An 18,080-nucleotide genomic window follows, 5' to 3' on the forward strand; every position below is an offset into this window, starting at 1 on the left:
ACTATCAATTGGTTAAAAAAAATGAGAGGGACAGAGAAAAGAAATCATAAACTTTGTGAGAACTTTGGAGACAGATTCAGGACTAAAACTTTCTAAAGTTCAACCCTTCCGTTATAAAGTCATCAAAATAAAAATGCTTCAAATTTGACAAACTGAATTATCAAACTATTTTATATATCAGAAAAATGTATAAAAAAAGAATGGTTTTCTAAATATAATTGAACAATTCTGAGCTGCTCTGTAGCTTACAGGCCAATTGTGCTTTGTGCATAATATTTAACGTAGTTTTGCTCTAAGTATTTGATATACTAAGGAAGTTGACTCAACTTATAATTTGTTTAGCAAAGCACTTCCCTTTGGAGTTGTGCTTACCTGACAACTGGGCTAGAGCAAAAATAAATAAATAAACCAAACCACTTCAATATCACATGCAAGTTCAAATTAATGGTTATAAAGATTTCGTTTAAAATAAGGACATTAAAAACTGTGCAAGAAAATGGCTGATTAAGAAAATTTAACAGAAAATATAAAAATCATGTGGATAGACTACTTGCTTCGGTAACATTTTACAGGCAAAAACTAAATATAAATTTTATATTGTCAAAGACTATAAGACAAACCTGAGATAGCCTTGAAATAAATGCTAGGATTCTTATCTATATTTTATCAAATGTCAAAATATGGTTTGTGACTGCATTTCCTTACACAAAAATTTCACAAGATATACTAGTAAGCACAAGAAAGTCAAGCCAAATGTATCTAAAAGTAACTCAGCTTACAAATTTTTAAGAAAAAGGTATCATTTTCTTAAATGAGAAATAAGAAAAAGGTTTATGAAACTGTCCTAACACGAATCAAATGTTATCCTTAAACGGTCCATAACTATCAACAAGCATAAAAGAAGTAAAGACTAGGAGGCTGGATAAAAACTGATCAATACTTGATATATACGGAAAACTCTAAGAATCCCTGATTAAAATAAGGAATACTGAAATGACTAAGTAATAACTTAGAAGTGACATAATTATATTTAGACATGCCGTACCTAAGAACATCTATTTCATCTTTCAGGGCTCTTGTTTCCTCAGCAAGACTAGTCAACTCATCATTCCTATGTTGAAATTCAATTAATTGCTTTTCAAGTTCTTCACAGTGAACACGGTAATCATCTTTTGCAGCTTCGAGCCTTGCATAAAGAAAACAAGTATTTATAATGTAATTTCCATTATTTGTTTTCTTACTGAGATATGAGCTTAGCAAAACTTACTTCTAAATTTTTTTTTGGATTCTGCATTCAAAAGAAGAAAAACTAAAGGAATAAGGTACTTTTCAGCTCTTGGTTTTAAAACAGACCTGAGAAGCAAAAGATGTTCAGAATTTTCATTTTTACTTCTAAAACACTGAGCTTGGTTTTCTAGTTCAAACAGGAAGTTTAATTTCAAAAGATGACGAGAAAATGTATATGTTAAAGTTATCCAAAAATATACATAGTGTGTAAATTAGTAAAATATTAACTCTAAGTATAGACTATGATAAAGAATAAATACTTCAAAGCCTAGAGCAACAACAAAAACTAAAATGACAATACAGTAATTAAAATATTAAAAAATTATTTGATCAACTGAAAATAATGCAAAAAAGGAAAAAAAATAAACCCAAGACTAGATATAACAAATGAAAAATAGAAAATCGATAGACCTAAATACAGCCATGTCAAAAATTACATAAAAGTCAAATGGACTGAACATACCAATTAAAAAGGCAGAGACTATCAGACTGGATAAAAAAAAGCAAGGCTCAAATATATTTTAGTTACAAGAAATATTTTAAATATAAAGACACAATATATTAAAAGTAAAAAGATGAAAAAAAGTACCATGCAAACAGTAAGCAAAGAAAGCTGGGGTGGTTATATTAACATCAAAAAAATTTTTAAGACAAAAAGTATTACCAAAGATAAAGAGAGACAGTTCATAATAATAAAAGGGTCAATTTATCAGAAAGACATATCATAAAGGTATATATAAGTAAAAACAGAATTTTAAAATAGATAAAGCAAAAACTGACAGAATCAGAGATCCACAAATCGATAATTACTGTCGAAAATTTTAACATCAGTCTCCCAATAAATCATAGAACTAAACAAAAATGTCAGTAAAAATACAGAAAAGATCTGAATAACACTATTAACCAGTTTGATATAATTAATATTTATGATACAAGTCAGTCAAAAAAACAGAACACACATTCTTTGCAGGTACACATGGAACACTCACCACAATACAACATACCATGAGCAATAAAATAAGTATTATAAATATTAAAATATTGAAGTCTCATGGAATATGTTCTCTAATCACAAGGAAATTAAATTAGAAATCAGTCACAATACGAAGTCTGTAGAAAAGCCTTAAATATTTAGAAATTAAACAACACATTTCTAAATAATCCCCGAGTCAAAGAAGAAATCACGAGGGAAATTAGAAAATATTTCAAACTGAATAATAATAGAAACACAATCAATCAAATTTTGGGGACCCAGCTAAATCAGTGCTTAGAGGAAAATTTACAGCTTTAAAGGCTAATTTTAGAAATGAAGAAAGCCTTAAAATCAATCATCTAACTTGAAGAGGCTAAAAAAAGAAGGGCAAATTAAATCCAAAGGAAGTAAAATAAATAAAGAACAGAGATCTAAAACTTACAATATGGAAAGTTAATAAAGGATGTTTGAAAAGATTAATAAAATTGATGAACCTCTAGCAAGAGTGACCAAGAAAAATGAGAGAAAACACAAATTACCAGTATCAGGAATGAAAAAGGAAATACCACTACAGATCCTACAGTCACTAAAGGGACAATAAATAGAATATTATGAACAACTTTATGCCAATAAATTCAACAACTTAAATCAAATAAACATGTACCTTGAAAAAAACAATTTAGCAAACTGACATAAGATGAAACAGAAAATCTGAAAAGCCCTATGACCATTACTGAAATTACATGTGCCATTAAAAGCCCTTTCACAAAGAAAACCACAGATCCAATTGTTTTACTGATACATTCTATCAAATACTGAAGGAAAAAATAGTATCATTCTTACATAAACTCTTTCAGAAAATAGAGGAGGAGAGAATACTTCCTAATTATTCTATGAGACTAGCAAAACTCTGATAACAACACCTGAAAGACATTACAAGAGAAAAAAGTTACAGACCAACATCTATTATAAAGACAGACACAAAAACACTTTCAACACATTAGCAAACCAAATCCAGTCATATGTATATAAGACAATAAAATATGACCAATTGGTTTTCCCTAGAATACAAGATTTTTTAACATTCAAAAATTAATCATATTAAAAGAGTGAAAAAGAAAAACCAAACCATCTTCTCAAGATGCAGAAAAGTCATTTGACAAAATATCAACACCAATTAATGATAAAACTTGTAGCAAGGCAGAAATAAAGGGGGAACTCCTTCAATCTGATAAAAAGCAAATTTAAAAACTCTACAGCTAGCTTCATAATTGACAGTACTTAATTGAACAGTTTCTCCTAAGACCCAGAACAAACCAAGATGTTTGCTCTTGCTCAAAACAAAGAAGATAAATACAAGGCAGAAATAATACAAGGAAGAGGTAAAGCTCTATTAATAGACAAGGTGACTGTAGATTCCTTAGGGTTTTCTACTTCAATAAACAACTAGAAGAATCAGTAAGGGAATTAAGAAGCTTTGCAAGACAGAAAGGTTTCAAAATACAGGACACAAGTTTCAAGATACAAGATAAAAGTTTCAATGTACAAAGATCAATTGTGTATCTATATATTAGCAGTAACTTTTCAGAATAATGTTTTAATTGTGTTTGTAACAGCAAAAAAATTAAATATTGGGGAATAAAATTAACAGAAGACACACATAAAACTATGATGGAAACAACAGAAAATTGCTAGAGAAATTAGACTTAAATAGACGAAGATACTACATTCATAGACAGAAATTCTCAATATGGTCAAGGTATCAATCACATACAATCCAAATCGTAATCACAAAAGGTTGTTTTTTTTTACAGAAACTGACTAAAAAAGCAAAGGATAGAATAGCTAAAACAAATTTTAAGAAAGAACAAAGTTGGAATATTCACACTACCTGATTTTAAATGACTTACTCTAGAGCCATAGTGATCAAAATCGTGTCTTATAGGCATAAAGATAGAAAAATTGATCAATGGGAAAGAACTGAGTCCTGAAAATGACCCAAATTTTATGGTTGTATCATTTTTCACAAAGGTGCCAAAGCAATTTGACAGAGTAAAATAAATTTCTTTTCAGCTCATGATACTGGAACAACTAAATACTCAAAAGGAAAATAAAAATAAAGCTTCACATCCACACCTCACACTAGTTTCAAAAAATCAGTTCAAGATGGATCACAGACCTAAATGTGAAAGTTAAAACTATAAAGATTCTAGAAGAAAACAGTAGAGTGTATTTTCATGACAAGGGAGCAGACAAAGATTTCTCAGACAGTGCACAAAAAGCACTAATCTTAAAAATACCGATAAATCAGACTTCACCTAAGTTAAGAACTTTAACTCTTTCAGATACCATTTGAAAAATGAAAAGGCAAGCCAAGAATGGATGAAATATTACTACCTGTATATCTGACAAAGATTTTGTATCCAGAATATATATTTTTAAAACTCCTACAACTCAGTAATAAAGAGAAACAACCCAATTTAAAAATAGGCTAACAGTGTGAAGAGACGATTCACAATGTAAGATATATTGCCAATAAGCACAAGAAAAGGGGCTTACCATATCATTAGTTATCAGGAAAATACAAATTAAAGCCACAATTCAACACCCTTAACACATCCCCTGGGGTAACTAAAATTAAAAAGCTTGATAAAGCCAAGTTATGTTATACAGGCAGAGTAACTAGAGCAACCAGCAGCAAACACTGCTGGTGGGAATGTAAAACAATATGAACACTTTGGGAAATGGTTTGCCAGTATCTTTTAACACTAAACACAGACATAATGTGTAACTCAGCAATACCAGTTCATTCATGTATTTGCCAACGAGAAATGAAAAAATATGTTCACAAAAAGTCTTATACTCCAATGTTCATACCAGCTTTATTTATATTAGCCAAAATCTGGAAACCCAAATGCCCATCTAAAGGAAAATGAATAAGCAAAATGTGTCATAATGAGAAATAATTCCATATAATGGAATACTACTCAGCAATAAAAAAGAATGAACTACTGATATAGTCAGCAACATCTGTAAATTTCACAAATATGCTGAGCATAAGAAGCCAGTCACCAAAGAATTCATATTGCAATTCAATTTATAAGTACTTCTAGATGAGAGAAAACATATCTATGGTGGAAAATCATCAGAAGAGTAATTACTCTCTGGGAGATAGGGATTGACTGGGAAGGGGCATAGGGGAACTTTCTGTAGTGATAGAAATGATCTATCAAACAATAAAAGTGTGAGTTACAAAAATGTATGCATTTGTTAAAACATGCCAAATTGTACTCAGTATTTATTCATTTCACAATATGCAAATGTCATCTTAAAAAAAAAAGAACTGTAAACGTACTGAAGTCTAGTATTAGTTTGCTTTTTACAGAGGTATGGGTTAGCAATTCTTACTTCCTATGTATTTTGGGATTGAGTAAATGAGAAAATGTACTGAGGAAAGTGGAAGCCAGGTTTCTCACTGTTGGAGAAGGAAGTTACAATATGGAAATGGAGAAAATCAGAATGAACCCTGAAGTCACTGGACTAAAATGGAAGATGGTAAGATGAACTCATTGTTCATAATTGTAGGTATGAAAATAAACGCAGATATGTGCATATATGCACGTGTGCGAACATGGACTGGTATGAACCTGTGCAAGAGTATCTCCTAGCTCTGTACACCAAGGTGGCTCAGAAGTAATGACAGAAAATTTCATCTGGAGCATAGTTCTTTCTTTCTAAATAACATTCTCCACTAAAAGCAATCAGGGCTTCTTGGAGAAATGGCTGATTCTAGAGTTGAGGAAGAATACGAAGAGTCTGGAACATTTTGTTGTGCCAGTAAGTAGAAAATACTCAAAGAAGGATAGCAACATGTTGAAATTGAAAGGTTTCTCAGTGGTCAAGTCTGGGACAATTTAAACATCAAGACAAATGATGACAGTAATGGAACTATTGTCCATTGAATATCCATTACTATCAATAAATGAATCCATTTACTAAATGCAATGCATGATCCTGGATTAGATTCTGAACCAAGAAAAAAATTACCTATAAAGGACACTGAAATAGCTGCTGGAATTTGAATATGATCTGTGGATGAGATAATGATATTGTATCAATGACCAATTCACTATTTTGATCACTATCCTGTGATTTATAAGAGAATATCTTTGTTCTTAGGAAATACATACTGAAGTATACAGGGGTAAAGGGGCATGTCTCCAATTTACTCTCAAATGGTTCCAAAAACTAACACGTGTGTATATATATATATGATTATGTAAAGAGACTGCTAAAGCAAATGAAGAAAACTGTAAAACAACTGTCAAACCTGAATGAAAGGTATAAAGGAGCTCCTTATACTATTCTTGCAACTTTTTTGGTAAGTTTGAAATCATATCAAAATAAAGTAACAACGGGGCTTCCCTGGTGGCGCAGTGGTTCAGAGTCCGCCTGCCGATGAAGGGGACGTGGGTTCGTGCCCCGGTCCGGGAATATCCCACATGCCGCGGAGCGGCTGAGCCCATGAGCCATGGCTGCTGAGCCTGCGCGTCCGGAGCCTGTGCTCCGCAACGGGAGAGGCCACAACAGTGAGAGGCCCGCGTACCACAAAAAAAAAATAATAATAATAATAATAAAGTAACAACAACAAAAATACATACAGTACAACTGGAGCACCTACTCTCAAGGCCTTATAGTGCAAGGCTCAGCGGTAAGCACATAAGAGACTCTCAATTTTTATTAAAGGTTAGATGTACATTTTTTTTTTAAAGAAGAAATATAAAAGCTGATATGAAAAGCATCTTCTTTAGCTTAAGATTTACATTTTTTCCATTTATTATCAAGTTCCTTCTCCTATGTAAGAAACTCCCCCTTCTCCCCAGGCTTCAGCAATCACTCCTTTAAACTACTCTTGGACTTGCCTATGGCCTTCATTTGGTCCTTATCACACATTATTTTGAATTCTTTTATTTTTTACATATGTATCCTACTTGCCAAACTGGACTGTTAGCCCTATGAGGGCAGGAGCCACTTACACCATTCAGTATTTTCAACAGTATTTTTAGGATACTAATCCTAAACATGCTTTGTAATGCTTAAAAATTAGTTGTTGATATTATGATTTTTTAGCTACTATTTTAATAAAACTGCATAAAATGATTTCCACTACAAATGTTACCTGAAGTTTTCTTCCTGTAATTGTTCTAGTTGCAACTGTGCATGAAAATACTTTTTTGCAACCATTGTATTTGGATCATCAAAAGAGCCATCCAACTGGTCAAGTTTTTCATTCATCATCTCATTCTCAGAAACTAGTGAATTCTTTTCATCTTGAAGTGCTGTCACCTAAAAAACAAATACACAAGCAAAAGCATCAATAGCAAAAAAGCTTAGAATAAATCTGACCAAGCCATTAAATAGCTTGGTCAAGCAGACTAGATAATTTCTAAGGATCCTTAGAACTCTGGAGTTCTGGGTCTGGGAGATTTGGGTCAGAAGAAATCAACTTTCTTAATACAGAGAAAACAGAGTTAATACATATAAGAATGTCTTTCAAATGTTATGTTTGCTTTAGTTCTGAGAAGAAAATGTTTCTAAGTCTCTAAATACCAATGAAATTCAAAAAATTAATTTGTTTCCCTTTTAGGTATAAATTTTTAGGATGCTGTTACCTAGTAAGCCAAAATATACACACATATATACAAAGTTACCATTTTAGGTTCCTGGTAGGAAATTATCAGTTACACATCACGTCTTCAGGCAATAGGCACATTATTTGGTTAATGAATCAGTAACAAAAACCTGAATTGAATGCAACTGCACACTGAAACTATTTAAAATGGATACAAACATGTAACTTCAGAATCACATCAACATCAGCACTTGATACATTTTTACTTTTACTTACATATTTATGTTAAGCATGATTTGCTCTCTCAGTTTTATTTCTTTTTCATTTAAAAACATCTTTAAAAATTTACAGCTAAGGCTGTGACCTTTTATAAGACTAGAAGTTTATGTGTGATTTTATTAAGATTAGTTTGAAAAAAGGTTGACCTCCCATAACTTACAATATAATATTGCACAAGTTTGCTGTTTATATTTTCAAAAGGTATAATCAATTCAGTCCAGTTATGGGAATGGGACTACATATTGACACACCAAGCTAATAAGAGGAAATTAAAATCAAATTATAGTGTTAAATACAGTGTAGGCATGTTACAAACACTGTCCTCCAAATGAGGAACACAAACAAAGGCTGGGAAACTGTTCCCAGACAGACTAGGAGGAAACAGTTTCTCTTCCTAAATTCAGTGCATGCATCCATTCTTGTCATGCAAGCAGTCTAGTGACCTGTCTAGGAGGAAACAGTTTCTCTTCCTAAATTCAGTGCACGCATCCATTCTTGTCATGCAAGCAGTCTAATGACCTGTCATGTACAATCCTAAGTGTTTGGGATACAAAAAAGAATGAGAGGTTGTGCCCTTTTAAGATCGCTACAGCAGAAATGTAAACAATTACAGGACAGAAAATGTGGTGCTTTGGTGGACGTATACTATGGGGGGTTGGGGGCCCACAAAGAAAACAAGATCTCGTTCTAGCTTGAAGGTAGGGGCTGTTGTAAAAAGACTGGTAGAGGAGAAACAATACCCTGTCTTCAAACTGGCTAAGAATCCCCTGAAGAAGGGAGAGGAGCACGGGCAAACTTAGTTTTCAATACCTAGTGGGTAACCAACCTTGTTCCTATCCATGCAATTTACATTGTGGTTCTAGAGCCACCTTTATCACAGATATGAAGGAGGTGGGTATTAAACATGAGAATTCCTTGGACCCATCCCAGATGGGTGACTTAAGAGTGTCCAGTGGTGGTTCTAGGCATCTCTTCTAACAAGATGCCATGGTGATATTTTGTTTAGGTTCACTCTGTACCTGCCTCTGTCCCCTTCTGTTTCTCTCTGTCTCTGTCTCTCTCTGAGCTATTTAAAAGAGACAGAAAGTTCAAAAAGCTAAAAAAGAAAAAAAAAAAGCTCAAAAATAATACTCATATTCTCACATCACTCAGACTTAATATTTTTATAATTGTTTATTTTAAAAATTAAAATATAAAGTAAACTTCTATAGCTGGAGTCCTCTTTATCACATTGTGCCCAGTCGCACATACTCTGTAGACACTTTAAGTTTGAAAATAACTGCCTCAGTGAATCTTATACAATGCTGGGTAAAAGTATGCTTTTCTCTAACATACCAGAAGCAAGAATAACCAGCCTCTGTTACTGCAGTAAGTGAAGTAGTGTTACCTACTGCTGCCAGGTGGTATGAATAATGACTGGGAAAGGCAGGTAAAGAGTGGTTGATAAACCTGTCCTAACTTGCCCCAAGGCCCCATAATCATCTTGGACCAAAACTTTGTGAAAGTTTCTCAAAACTTTACATCAAATTCTCATGTGGATTTTTTCTTTCTTTTTTTAAAGTATGCATAATCAGGCCTTACTCCTGACTTAGTGAGTCATAATTTCATTTGTCCCAGTATCTATAACCATAATTTACACAGAACTCACACAGATCTTTATTTAAATGGATTGAGCTTCATCACCAGATCTTTCACTACAGAATCTCCTCTGTTCTTGCATTCTTTATTCTGATTAAAACATGTTTGCTACCTGGATTGTGTCAATGAGTAGTTTTTTTTTTCAAGAAAGGGAGTTTGCACCTGCGCTCCTCAGTTAATGCCGTTTCCCTGCCTCAACATTTTGTGGATATTGCTCCTCTATATTCCAGCATGGAAGTTGTAGGGGAGCCTGATTTTCTTATCTTTGTGGGTGACATACCTTTTCTACTTGACTGACTGAGTTGTTTTTCCTGTATTCTTGAAGTCTGATAGCTTAACTAGGGTAAGGCTTGGTGTTAAACATTATTCACTGATTTGTTTCTATCTAGCTGCAATCTCCTTTTAAATCTTCACTTTGTTGTCCTACCACCTAGTCTATTCTATTGATGTGTTCTTATGGAATTGTAATACTAAATGAAGTGAAAGTTATTTTCTAAGCTTGGCTGTTGTCTTTTACATGCTCTTGTCTGTTTTTGGTTTTAGTCTGTAATGTTCACAGAGATGTCATGCTCTGATTCTTTTCATCTAGTTCATGTTTTGTGGGCAGTTAAGATACCCTGTTTGTTCTGGCATAGTGTTGAAGACTTCTTGGACACCCTTTCCACTGTAACCCATGGCCCAGTATGTTCTCCCCTCTGGGTAATAGTTGGGACTGTTTTCTCTCCACCTCTCTATATAGCCTTGTGAATGGCCAGGGAAGATAGTGGCGGGGGGCGCAGCATGGGGGCAGCTGAGACAACGGGCAATCTTTTTACAACACCTGGGCTAGGCTCTCACTTCTGAGGTTTAAGTACTTCATACCAGGGTGGTGAGAAGTATATTCCATTCCCATGGAGAAATTCCTCTGGGCATCAGACTGTTTCCCCAATTCAGTGTGTGGCCCTACAGCCTTTGTTCCTATCAGAAAGAGTCCTTAGTTTCTTCTTAGCCATCATTTCCACTCTTCCCCAGTCCAAAGAAAATGAAGGACTCATAGCGGGAACTTCCTTCTGATTGGGTAGATTACTGTGAGAAGTCTCAAGATTTTTGTTGATTCCCCTGCATGGGCTGGGGATGAAGGAAGAACAGCAGGTTCCTGCCATGCAGCACCTCTGTCAACATCATATGCCTACTTCTTTCCTTGATTACCAGCTTTTAATTTAACTTCATTAGGTTATGCCCTTTTGTTTATTCACCTGCCCTTGGTGAATTTCTCTGCAGCTTATTTTTCTTTTTTGGTTCATTTGGTTGGGTATTAAAAATGAATTCCCCCCAAATTTTAGAATCACTCTCAAGTGACATATGATTAAAAGTAACCATTTTTCAAAAATAATTTTCCTTATAAAACTGGGGTATGTATCATATACACCTGTGTGAAATTCATATTGTTAAGTATCTTGGTTTTGATTAGATGCAGTTTTGATTATATTCATTTCACATGTGCAGCAGATCGTTGAGGGTTGACTCTATTTTGATGCTGGAATTAAAAATGCGCAAACTTGGGATGTCTACACTTTTCAACTAAAATCAGATCATCACATACTCTCCATCATGTGTTACAAACACTGAAATGTTTTAACACAGAATTTTGTGTTCTTTTTTGAATAAGAATGTCTCAGAAAACTGTACAGAGATCCTACATGAGACTGGTAATACCTGAATGATTCAATCCTCTATTCTTTATATGAGGTATTCTGGAGAGAGGATATAATCTTACTTGAAAATAAAACATCTCTGATGCTGTACAGGTCTGTGCGTATATGTGATGATATATATGCAAGGTGAGTGTGGTTAGGAAAGGAAAAGGAGAAAAGGTAGACGTTCTCATAATTTTGAGACACTAGCTTCGTTCAAATATAAACACTGGCTTTGTTCAAACATAGAGGAGTGATGCTTAAAGATGACGTTAGAAGATCTGGATTCTAGTGCTGTCACTGCCCTACGTAGCTGAGTCACCCTGACCAAGTCACTTCTCGTTTCCTTATTTGCAGACCCTTGAACGTTAGAAATATTACCCAGCCCTATCACTTTAGATATTTATCTCATCAAGCAAGGATAATGCTACCACAACCTTGTTCCTTGTCCTCACACTTTTCAGAGTCAATTATTTATGTAGCTCATTATTTGAATGAAAAGTGCAATTTACATACAGCATAATATGATGGTACATTTAAATCTTTGTATAATCTTTCGAGACTTATTGCATAATTTTCACATAACAATAATAACAATACATGCAAACATATACACAGCCCTATGCACCAGGCCCTGCTTTAAGTGCTTTATGTATATTAATTCATTTAAATGTAATTATCACTCTGGGAGATATATACTATTAAAACATCATTTCTCAAAAGAGAAATATGAAGTGTAGAGAAATTAAGCAATTTGCCTGAGCATATACAACCAGCTAGTAACATAACCAGGTTCTGAATATAGGCAGCCTGGTTTGACAATCTACTCCTTTAACTGTTAACTACTGTCTCTCATGCCAAGTTTATTTTGCTAACACTTATGTGCATATGAACCCAAGAATTACATACATGTGTTCATATACACATACATGTTAGCAAAACAAACTTGGATCTCAAATTTATTGGGGGTCAAGCCCTTCTAAATATTTCCATAAAGGACCCCACTTAATATTCATACCCTATAAAGTAGATACTTTAGTTTCCCCTTTTTACAAAACAACAAACCAAGGCATCATCTAAGCAGTTGAAATTCTGCAATTAGAATGACCCTCTCAATGAAGTAGTTAAGCAAGCAATTTTCCACTCTAAAAGAAAAATTATAAAGTTCATGTTTGAAGAGTCAGGCCTATAGCAGACTCTTTCAATGGTCCTTCCATGAAATGAAACCCAACCTCCAAAACACTTTACTAATTAATTAATTAAAATAAGACTCTTGTAAATTTAAAGAGGAAATTATTCTTCGATCCATACCTGCATATCTAGCTCTTGGCATCTTTGCCTCAGTTCTTCTTTTTCTGCTAGTGCTTCCTGAAGTTCTTCCAGGGCCCTTTTAAGCTGAAATAGAAAATGTCCTCTTAGTAAATCACATTTTGAAACAAATTGAAAAATATACTTTTATCAAAACACTTATATACACTGATGTTGGAAATGCTTTTAAAATTTACCTATTAACAAATAAGTAGTAATATGTTGTTTTTCTGTAAATAATATCAAGAGTCTCATTAACATTTAAGGCTAAGGTCCCACAGAAATAAAATTTTATGTAAATCTTTGTGAAATGTTTAAAACAGAGTATTAGAGGATGAACTGTTTATTTTTTATCACAGAAAAAAATTTAGAGCACAGCATGTTTATATTTAAATAAAATTTTTATAGAAAAAATTTTTTTTAATTTGAAATACTTCTTGAGATGGCTGGTGACACTCATGAAAGTCAGATGTCCAAACATATAACAGGAAAAGTATTTGATGCATTTACCTCTCCTCTTACCCTTCCCCCTTATAACCCAGATTGGGTTATACAGAGGAGGAGTGTGCCTTTTCCTCCATGTAAAACAACTGTGTAAAACAACCAGGGAAAGAAGCCCTGAGTACAGGACCCTTGAGTTAATTCTTCAATATTAGAGGAAAGCAACTGTGACAAAAATCATATTTCCTTATTAGGTAAATTAGAATTTAGCAGAATTTTTAAGTACTATTTAATTATGTAACTATACAGAATGGGCCACATATGTATTAACAAATGTCAGGAAAGTTTAATGCCACTCATCTCTTCAAACATGATCATTAAAAACTCTGGAGATGAACACTACTTGCATTCATGAAGGAATGCATAATAGTCAATTAAGATCTTATAGGAGAATAAACTAAATTTCATGGAAGAAAATAATCTTGTATGTGGTCTCCTATGTAAGCCTTTAAGATAGTAATTGACAAAGGAACTCTATCACTGTGCAACATTTTCCTCACATACTAAAATACTCACCTGTTGCTCTAATTCTCCAACAGCATCATTTGTAGGAGAGCTCACTATTTCTTTACTCATCAACTAGAATTAAAATAGTAAAATTAAGTACAATAAAGTAAGATTTACACAGTAAAAAATATGTTTACTTGAAAGGAAAGTAAAATGCTTTATGTTTAATTTTTCCTTGCCTTAATTTGATGATCCTTATATTATTCAAATAAAAAATGAATAGAGCTTTAAGCTAAATAGCACAATGTTCAAGCATTACATTAGTGAGGACATAAGTAAAATGTGCTTGAAATATTTAGATATATTTAAAATACTAATGTACTGAAAAATTATAATCCAAGTTCTAAACGATGAATTACTAAATAAAACTGAACACATCACATAATAAAAAAAAATTATTTTTCCGTAACATGAATTGACAGTTTAAAAATAGAGCTTTAAATGAGTGATGTGGCAAAATTCCTAATTTGAGAAGTCATTTTAAAAGGAGTTACAATTATATGAAAAAAAAAAAAGGATCCTGTAAAATAACTTTTCTGCATATGAAAGGCAGACTTATGCATAGTGATGTTTTGAATTCAAACCAGCAATGCAAACTCAGAGTATACACACTTCTAAAGTCCTAGATGCTGTCTCCCTCTAAGTCATGCCTCTTCCAAACTATGTTTTCCTCACTAACCCTTCACTCAACTTTCCCTCAGGCCTCCTCTTCACTTGACTTCATCTCAGCCTTTTGTTCTGATTTTAAGAATGAACATGCACTGAATGAATTCTGAATCTCTATGGTACAACTTAGATAACTAGACTGGCTTGAATCCAGGTTATCTGGCTCCGAAACCTAATTTTCACTATGTTTGCTCACAGTTCTAACATTCTGAAAATGCATATGAGATACATACACACACACACTTTAAAATTTCAGAAAAGATTACTCTACCTGGCAGAAACAAAGAGAAGTTATAAAAACTCCCAACTGGGAAGAGGATGTTTATCCTGCTTAGTTGAAGTTATTTAAAGGAAACTGACAATGTTAATTTAACTTTTAAAATGCAGAGGTACTACAATTGGGCTTCAAGTCCTTATAAGAAATTTTCGGGGAAAACACAACAGCCAAAGATAAGTAAACCTACTACAAAGGGCTCGTTTATACAGCAGTGAAATATACATCCATAAAATCTATGTGAACAGTTTTATATAATTTGGTTTAGGATTTTCATACATATGTGATCATGATATAGCTTACCTCTTGAATGGCAGTCATGACCACATGTTGAACAGACTCTTCCAGTGTCATTATATTTTGAATATGTTCTATGATTTAAAAAAAAAAATCAGATCTGAAAAATCCCTACTCTTCACCCATAGAAATTTAGTCATTCAATTAACAACATAAAAATTCATTCACTACACATAATTCTTTATGCAAGTATATTATTTTACCACAAAAAATATGTCCATTGTAAACAAATAAGCAGAACTGAAAATAATCATAAAAATATCTATAAATTTTTTAAAGAAAATCTCTAATTTTCTGACAAGGAAGAAAAAGAGAATAAATTGCAATTAATGTTAAAACAATTATAACAATTTCTTTCCTCTTGTTAAATATTCAGTATTATGAGATGAATTCACATGTACAGGTATACCACAGAAATAGTACCAGTTCAGTTCCAAACCACCCCAATAAAGCAAGTATCGCAATAAAGTGAGTCACATGAATTTTTTAGTTTCCCAGTACATATAAAAGTTATATTTACACAATACTGTAGTTTATTAAGTGACAATAGCATTATGTCTAAAAAAACAACGTACAAATCTTAATTAAAAAGTACTTTATTGCTAACAAAATGTTAACCATCATGTGAGACTTTAGCGCGTGGTAATCCTTTTTACTGGTGGAGGATCTTATCTTGATGTTGATGGCTGCTGACTGAATAGGGTGGTGGTGAAAGCTGGGGTGTCTGTGGCAATTTCTTAAAATAAGACAACAGTGAAGTCTGCCATGTCAATTGACCTTTCCTTTCACAATTTCTCTGTAGCATGCAGTGCTGTTTGATAGCATTTACCCACAGTAGAACTTCTTTCAGAATTGGAGTCCATCCTCTCAAATTCTGCTGCTACTTCAACTAAGTTTATGTAATTTCTAAATTCTTTATTGTCATTTCAACAGTCTCCATAGCATGTTCACCAGGAGTAGATTCCATCGCAAGAAACCACTTTCTTTGCTCATCCATAAGAAGCGACTCGTCTGTTAACATTTTCTCATGAGATGGCAATAATTGTCATACCTTTAAGCTCCACTTCTAATTCTAGTTCTCTTGCTATTTTTACCACATATCCAGTTACTTCCTCCACTGAAGTCTTGAACTGCGTAAAGTCATGTATGAGAGTTGGAATCAGTTTTTTCCAAACTCCTGTTAATGTTGATATTTTGACCTCTTCCCATCAATCACTTATGCTCTTTTTTTCCCCTCAAGGGAAACATTCCTTTATTTTTAAAAAGTTTTTATTTTACATTGGAGTATAGTTGAGTTACAATGTTGTGTTCATTTCAGGTGTACAGCAAAGTGATTCAGTTATACATACACGTATATATCCATTCTTTTTCATATTCTTTTCTGATATAGGTTATTACAGAGTACTGAGTAGAGTTCCCTGTGCTATAGAGTAGGTCTCTGTTGACTATCCATTTCATATATGGTAGTGTGCATATGTTAATCCCAACCTCCTAATTTATCCCTCCCCACTACCTTTCCCCTTTGGTAAACATAAGTTTGTTTCCTAAGTCTGTGAGTCTGTTTCTGTTCTGTAAAGTTCATTTTTTAGATTCCACATATAAGTGATATCATATGGTATTTGTATTTCTCTGTCTGATTTACTTCACTCAGTATGATAATCTCTAGGTCTATCCATGTTGCTGTAAATGGCATTCTTTTTTATGGCTGAGTAATATTCCATTGTATATATATACCACATCTTCTTTATCCATTCATTTGTCGATGGCCATTTAGGTTGCTTCCATGTCTTGGCTATTGTAAATAGTGCTGCAATGAACACTGGGGTGCATGTACCTTTTCAAATTATGGTTTTCTCTGGATATATGCCCAGGAGTGGGATTGCTGGATCAAATCTATTTTTAGTCTTTAAAGGAACCTCCATACTGTTCTTCACGGTGGCTGTACCAATTTACATTCCCACCAACAGTGTAGGATGACACAAACAGATGGAAAGATATACCATGTTCTCAGATTGGAAGAATCAATATTGTCAAAATGACTATACTACCCAAGGTAATCTACAGATTCAATGCAATCCCTATCAAAATACCAATGGCATTTTTTGCAAATCTAGAACAAAAAAATCTTAAAATTTGTATGGAAACACAAAGACCCCGAATAGCCAAAGCAATCTTGAGAAAGAAGAACACAGCTGGAGGAATCAGGCTCCCTGACTTCAGACTATACTACAAAGCTACAGTAATCAAAATTGTTTGGTATTGGCACAAAAACAGAAATATAGAACAATGGAACAGGATAGAAAGCCCAGAGATAAACCCACACACCTATGGTATATTAATCTATGACAAAGGAGACAAGAATATACAATGAAGAAAAGACAGTCTCTTCAATAAGTGGTGCTGGGAAAACTGGACAGCCACATGTCAAAGAATGAAAGAACATTCTCTAACATCATACACACAAAAAAAACCTCAAAATGGATTAAAGACCTAAATGTAAGACTGGATACTATAAAAACTCTTAGAGGAAAACACAGGCAGGACAATCTTTGACATAAATCACAGCAAGATCTTTTTGGATCCACCTCCTAGAGTAATGAAAATAAAACCAAAAATAAACAAATGGGACCTAATTAAACTTAAAAGCTTTTATACATCAAAGGAAACCATAAACAAAATGAAAAGACAACCCACAGAATGGGAGAAAATATTTGCAAACAATGCAACCAACAAGGGATTAATCTCCAAAATATACATACAGCTCATGCATCTCAATATCAAAAAAACCCCAAACAAGCCAATCAAAAAATGGGCAGAAAATCTAAATAGACATTTCTCCAAAAAAAGACATACAGATGGCCAAAAAGCACAAGCAAAGATGCTCAACATCACTAATTATTAGAGAAATGCAAATCAAAAGCACAATGAATATCACCTCCCACTAGCCAGAATGGCCATCATCAAAAAGTCTACAAACAATAAATGCTGGAGAGGGTGTGGAGAAAAGGGAACCCTCTTATCACCTATGTTCTTAATGGTATCTAC

The 18,080-nt window shown here is 33.5% G+C and overlaps 1 protein-coding gene across 2 annotated transcripts in view; it reads right to left on the reverse strand.

Moving 5' to 3' along the window:
* The window catches only part of HOOK1 (hook microtubule tethering protein 1), a 64,510-nt gene that overhangs the window by 22,951 nt on the left and 23,479 nt on the right, over positions 1–18,080 (reverse strand). For both annotated transcript variants that reach the window (XM_029230852.1, XM_029230853.1), the window contains exons 6-10: positions 15,042–15,109; positions 13,808–13,870; positions 12,794–12,877; positions 7,440–7,606; positions 1,046–1,186 (exon numbers count right to left, since the gene is read on the reverse strand). In XM_029230852.1, coding sequence (XP_029086685.1) covers positions 1,046–1,186; positions 7,440–7,606; positions 12,794–12,877; positions 13,808–13,870; positions 15,042–15,109 — 523 coding nt within the window. The remainder of the gene's footprint in view (positions 1–1,045; positions 1,187–7,439; positions 7,607–12,793; positions 12,878–13,807; positions 13,871–15,041; positions 15,110–18,080) is intronic.

This window comes from Monodon monoceros, unplaced genomic scaffold (genome assembly GCF_005190385.1).
Source record: "Monodon monoceros isolate NGI ecotype Baffin Bay Population unplaced genomic scaffold, NGI_Narwhal_1 Super_Scaffold_18, whole genome shotgun sequence".
NCBI classification, from domain to species: domain Eukaryota; kingdom Metazoa; phylum Chordata; class Mammalia; order Artiodactyla; family Monodontidae; genus Monodon; species Monodon monoceros.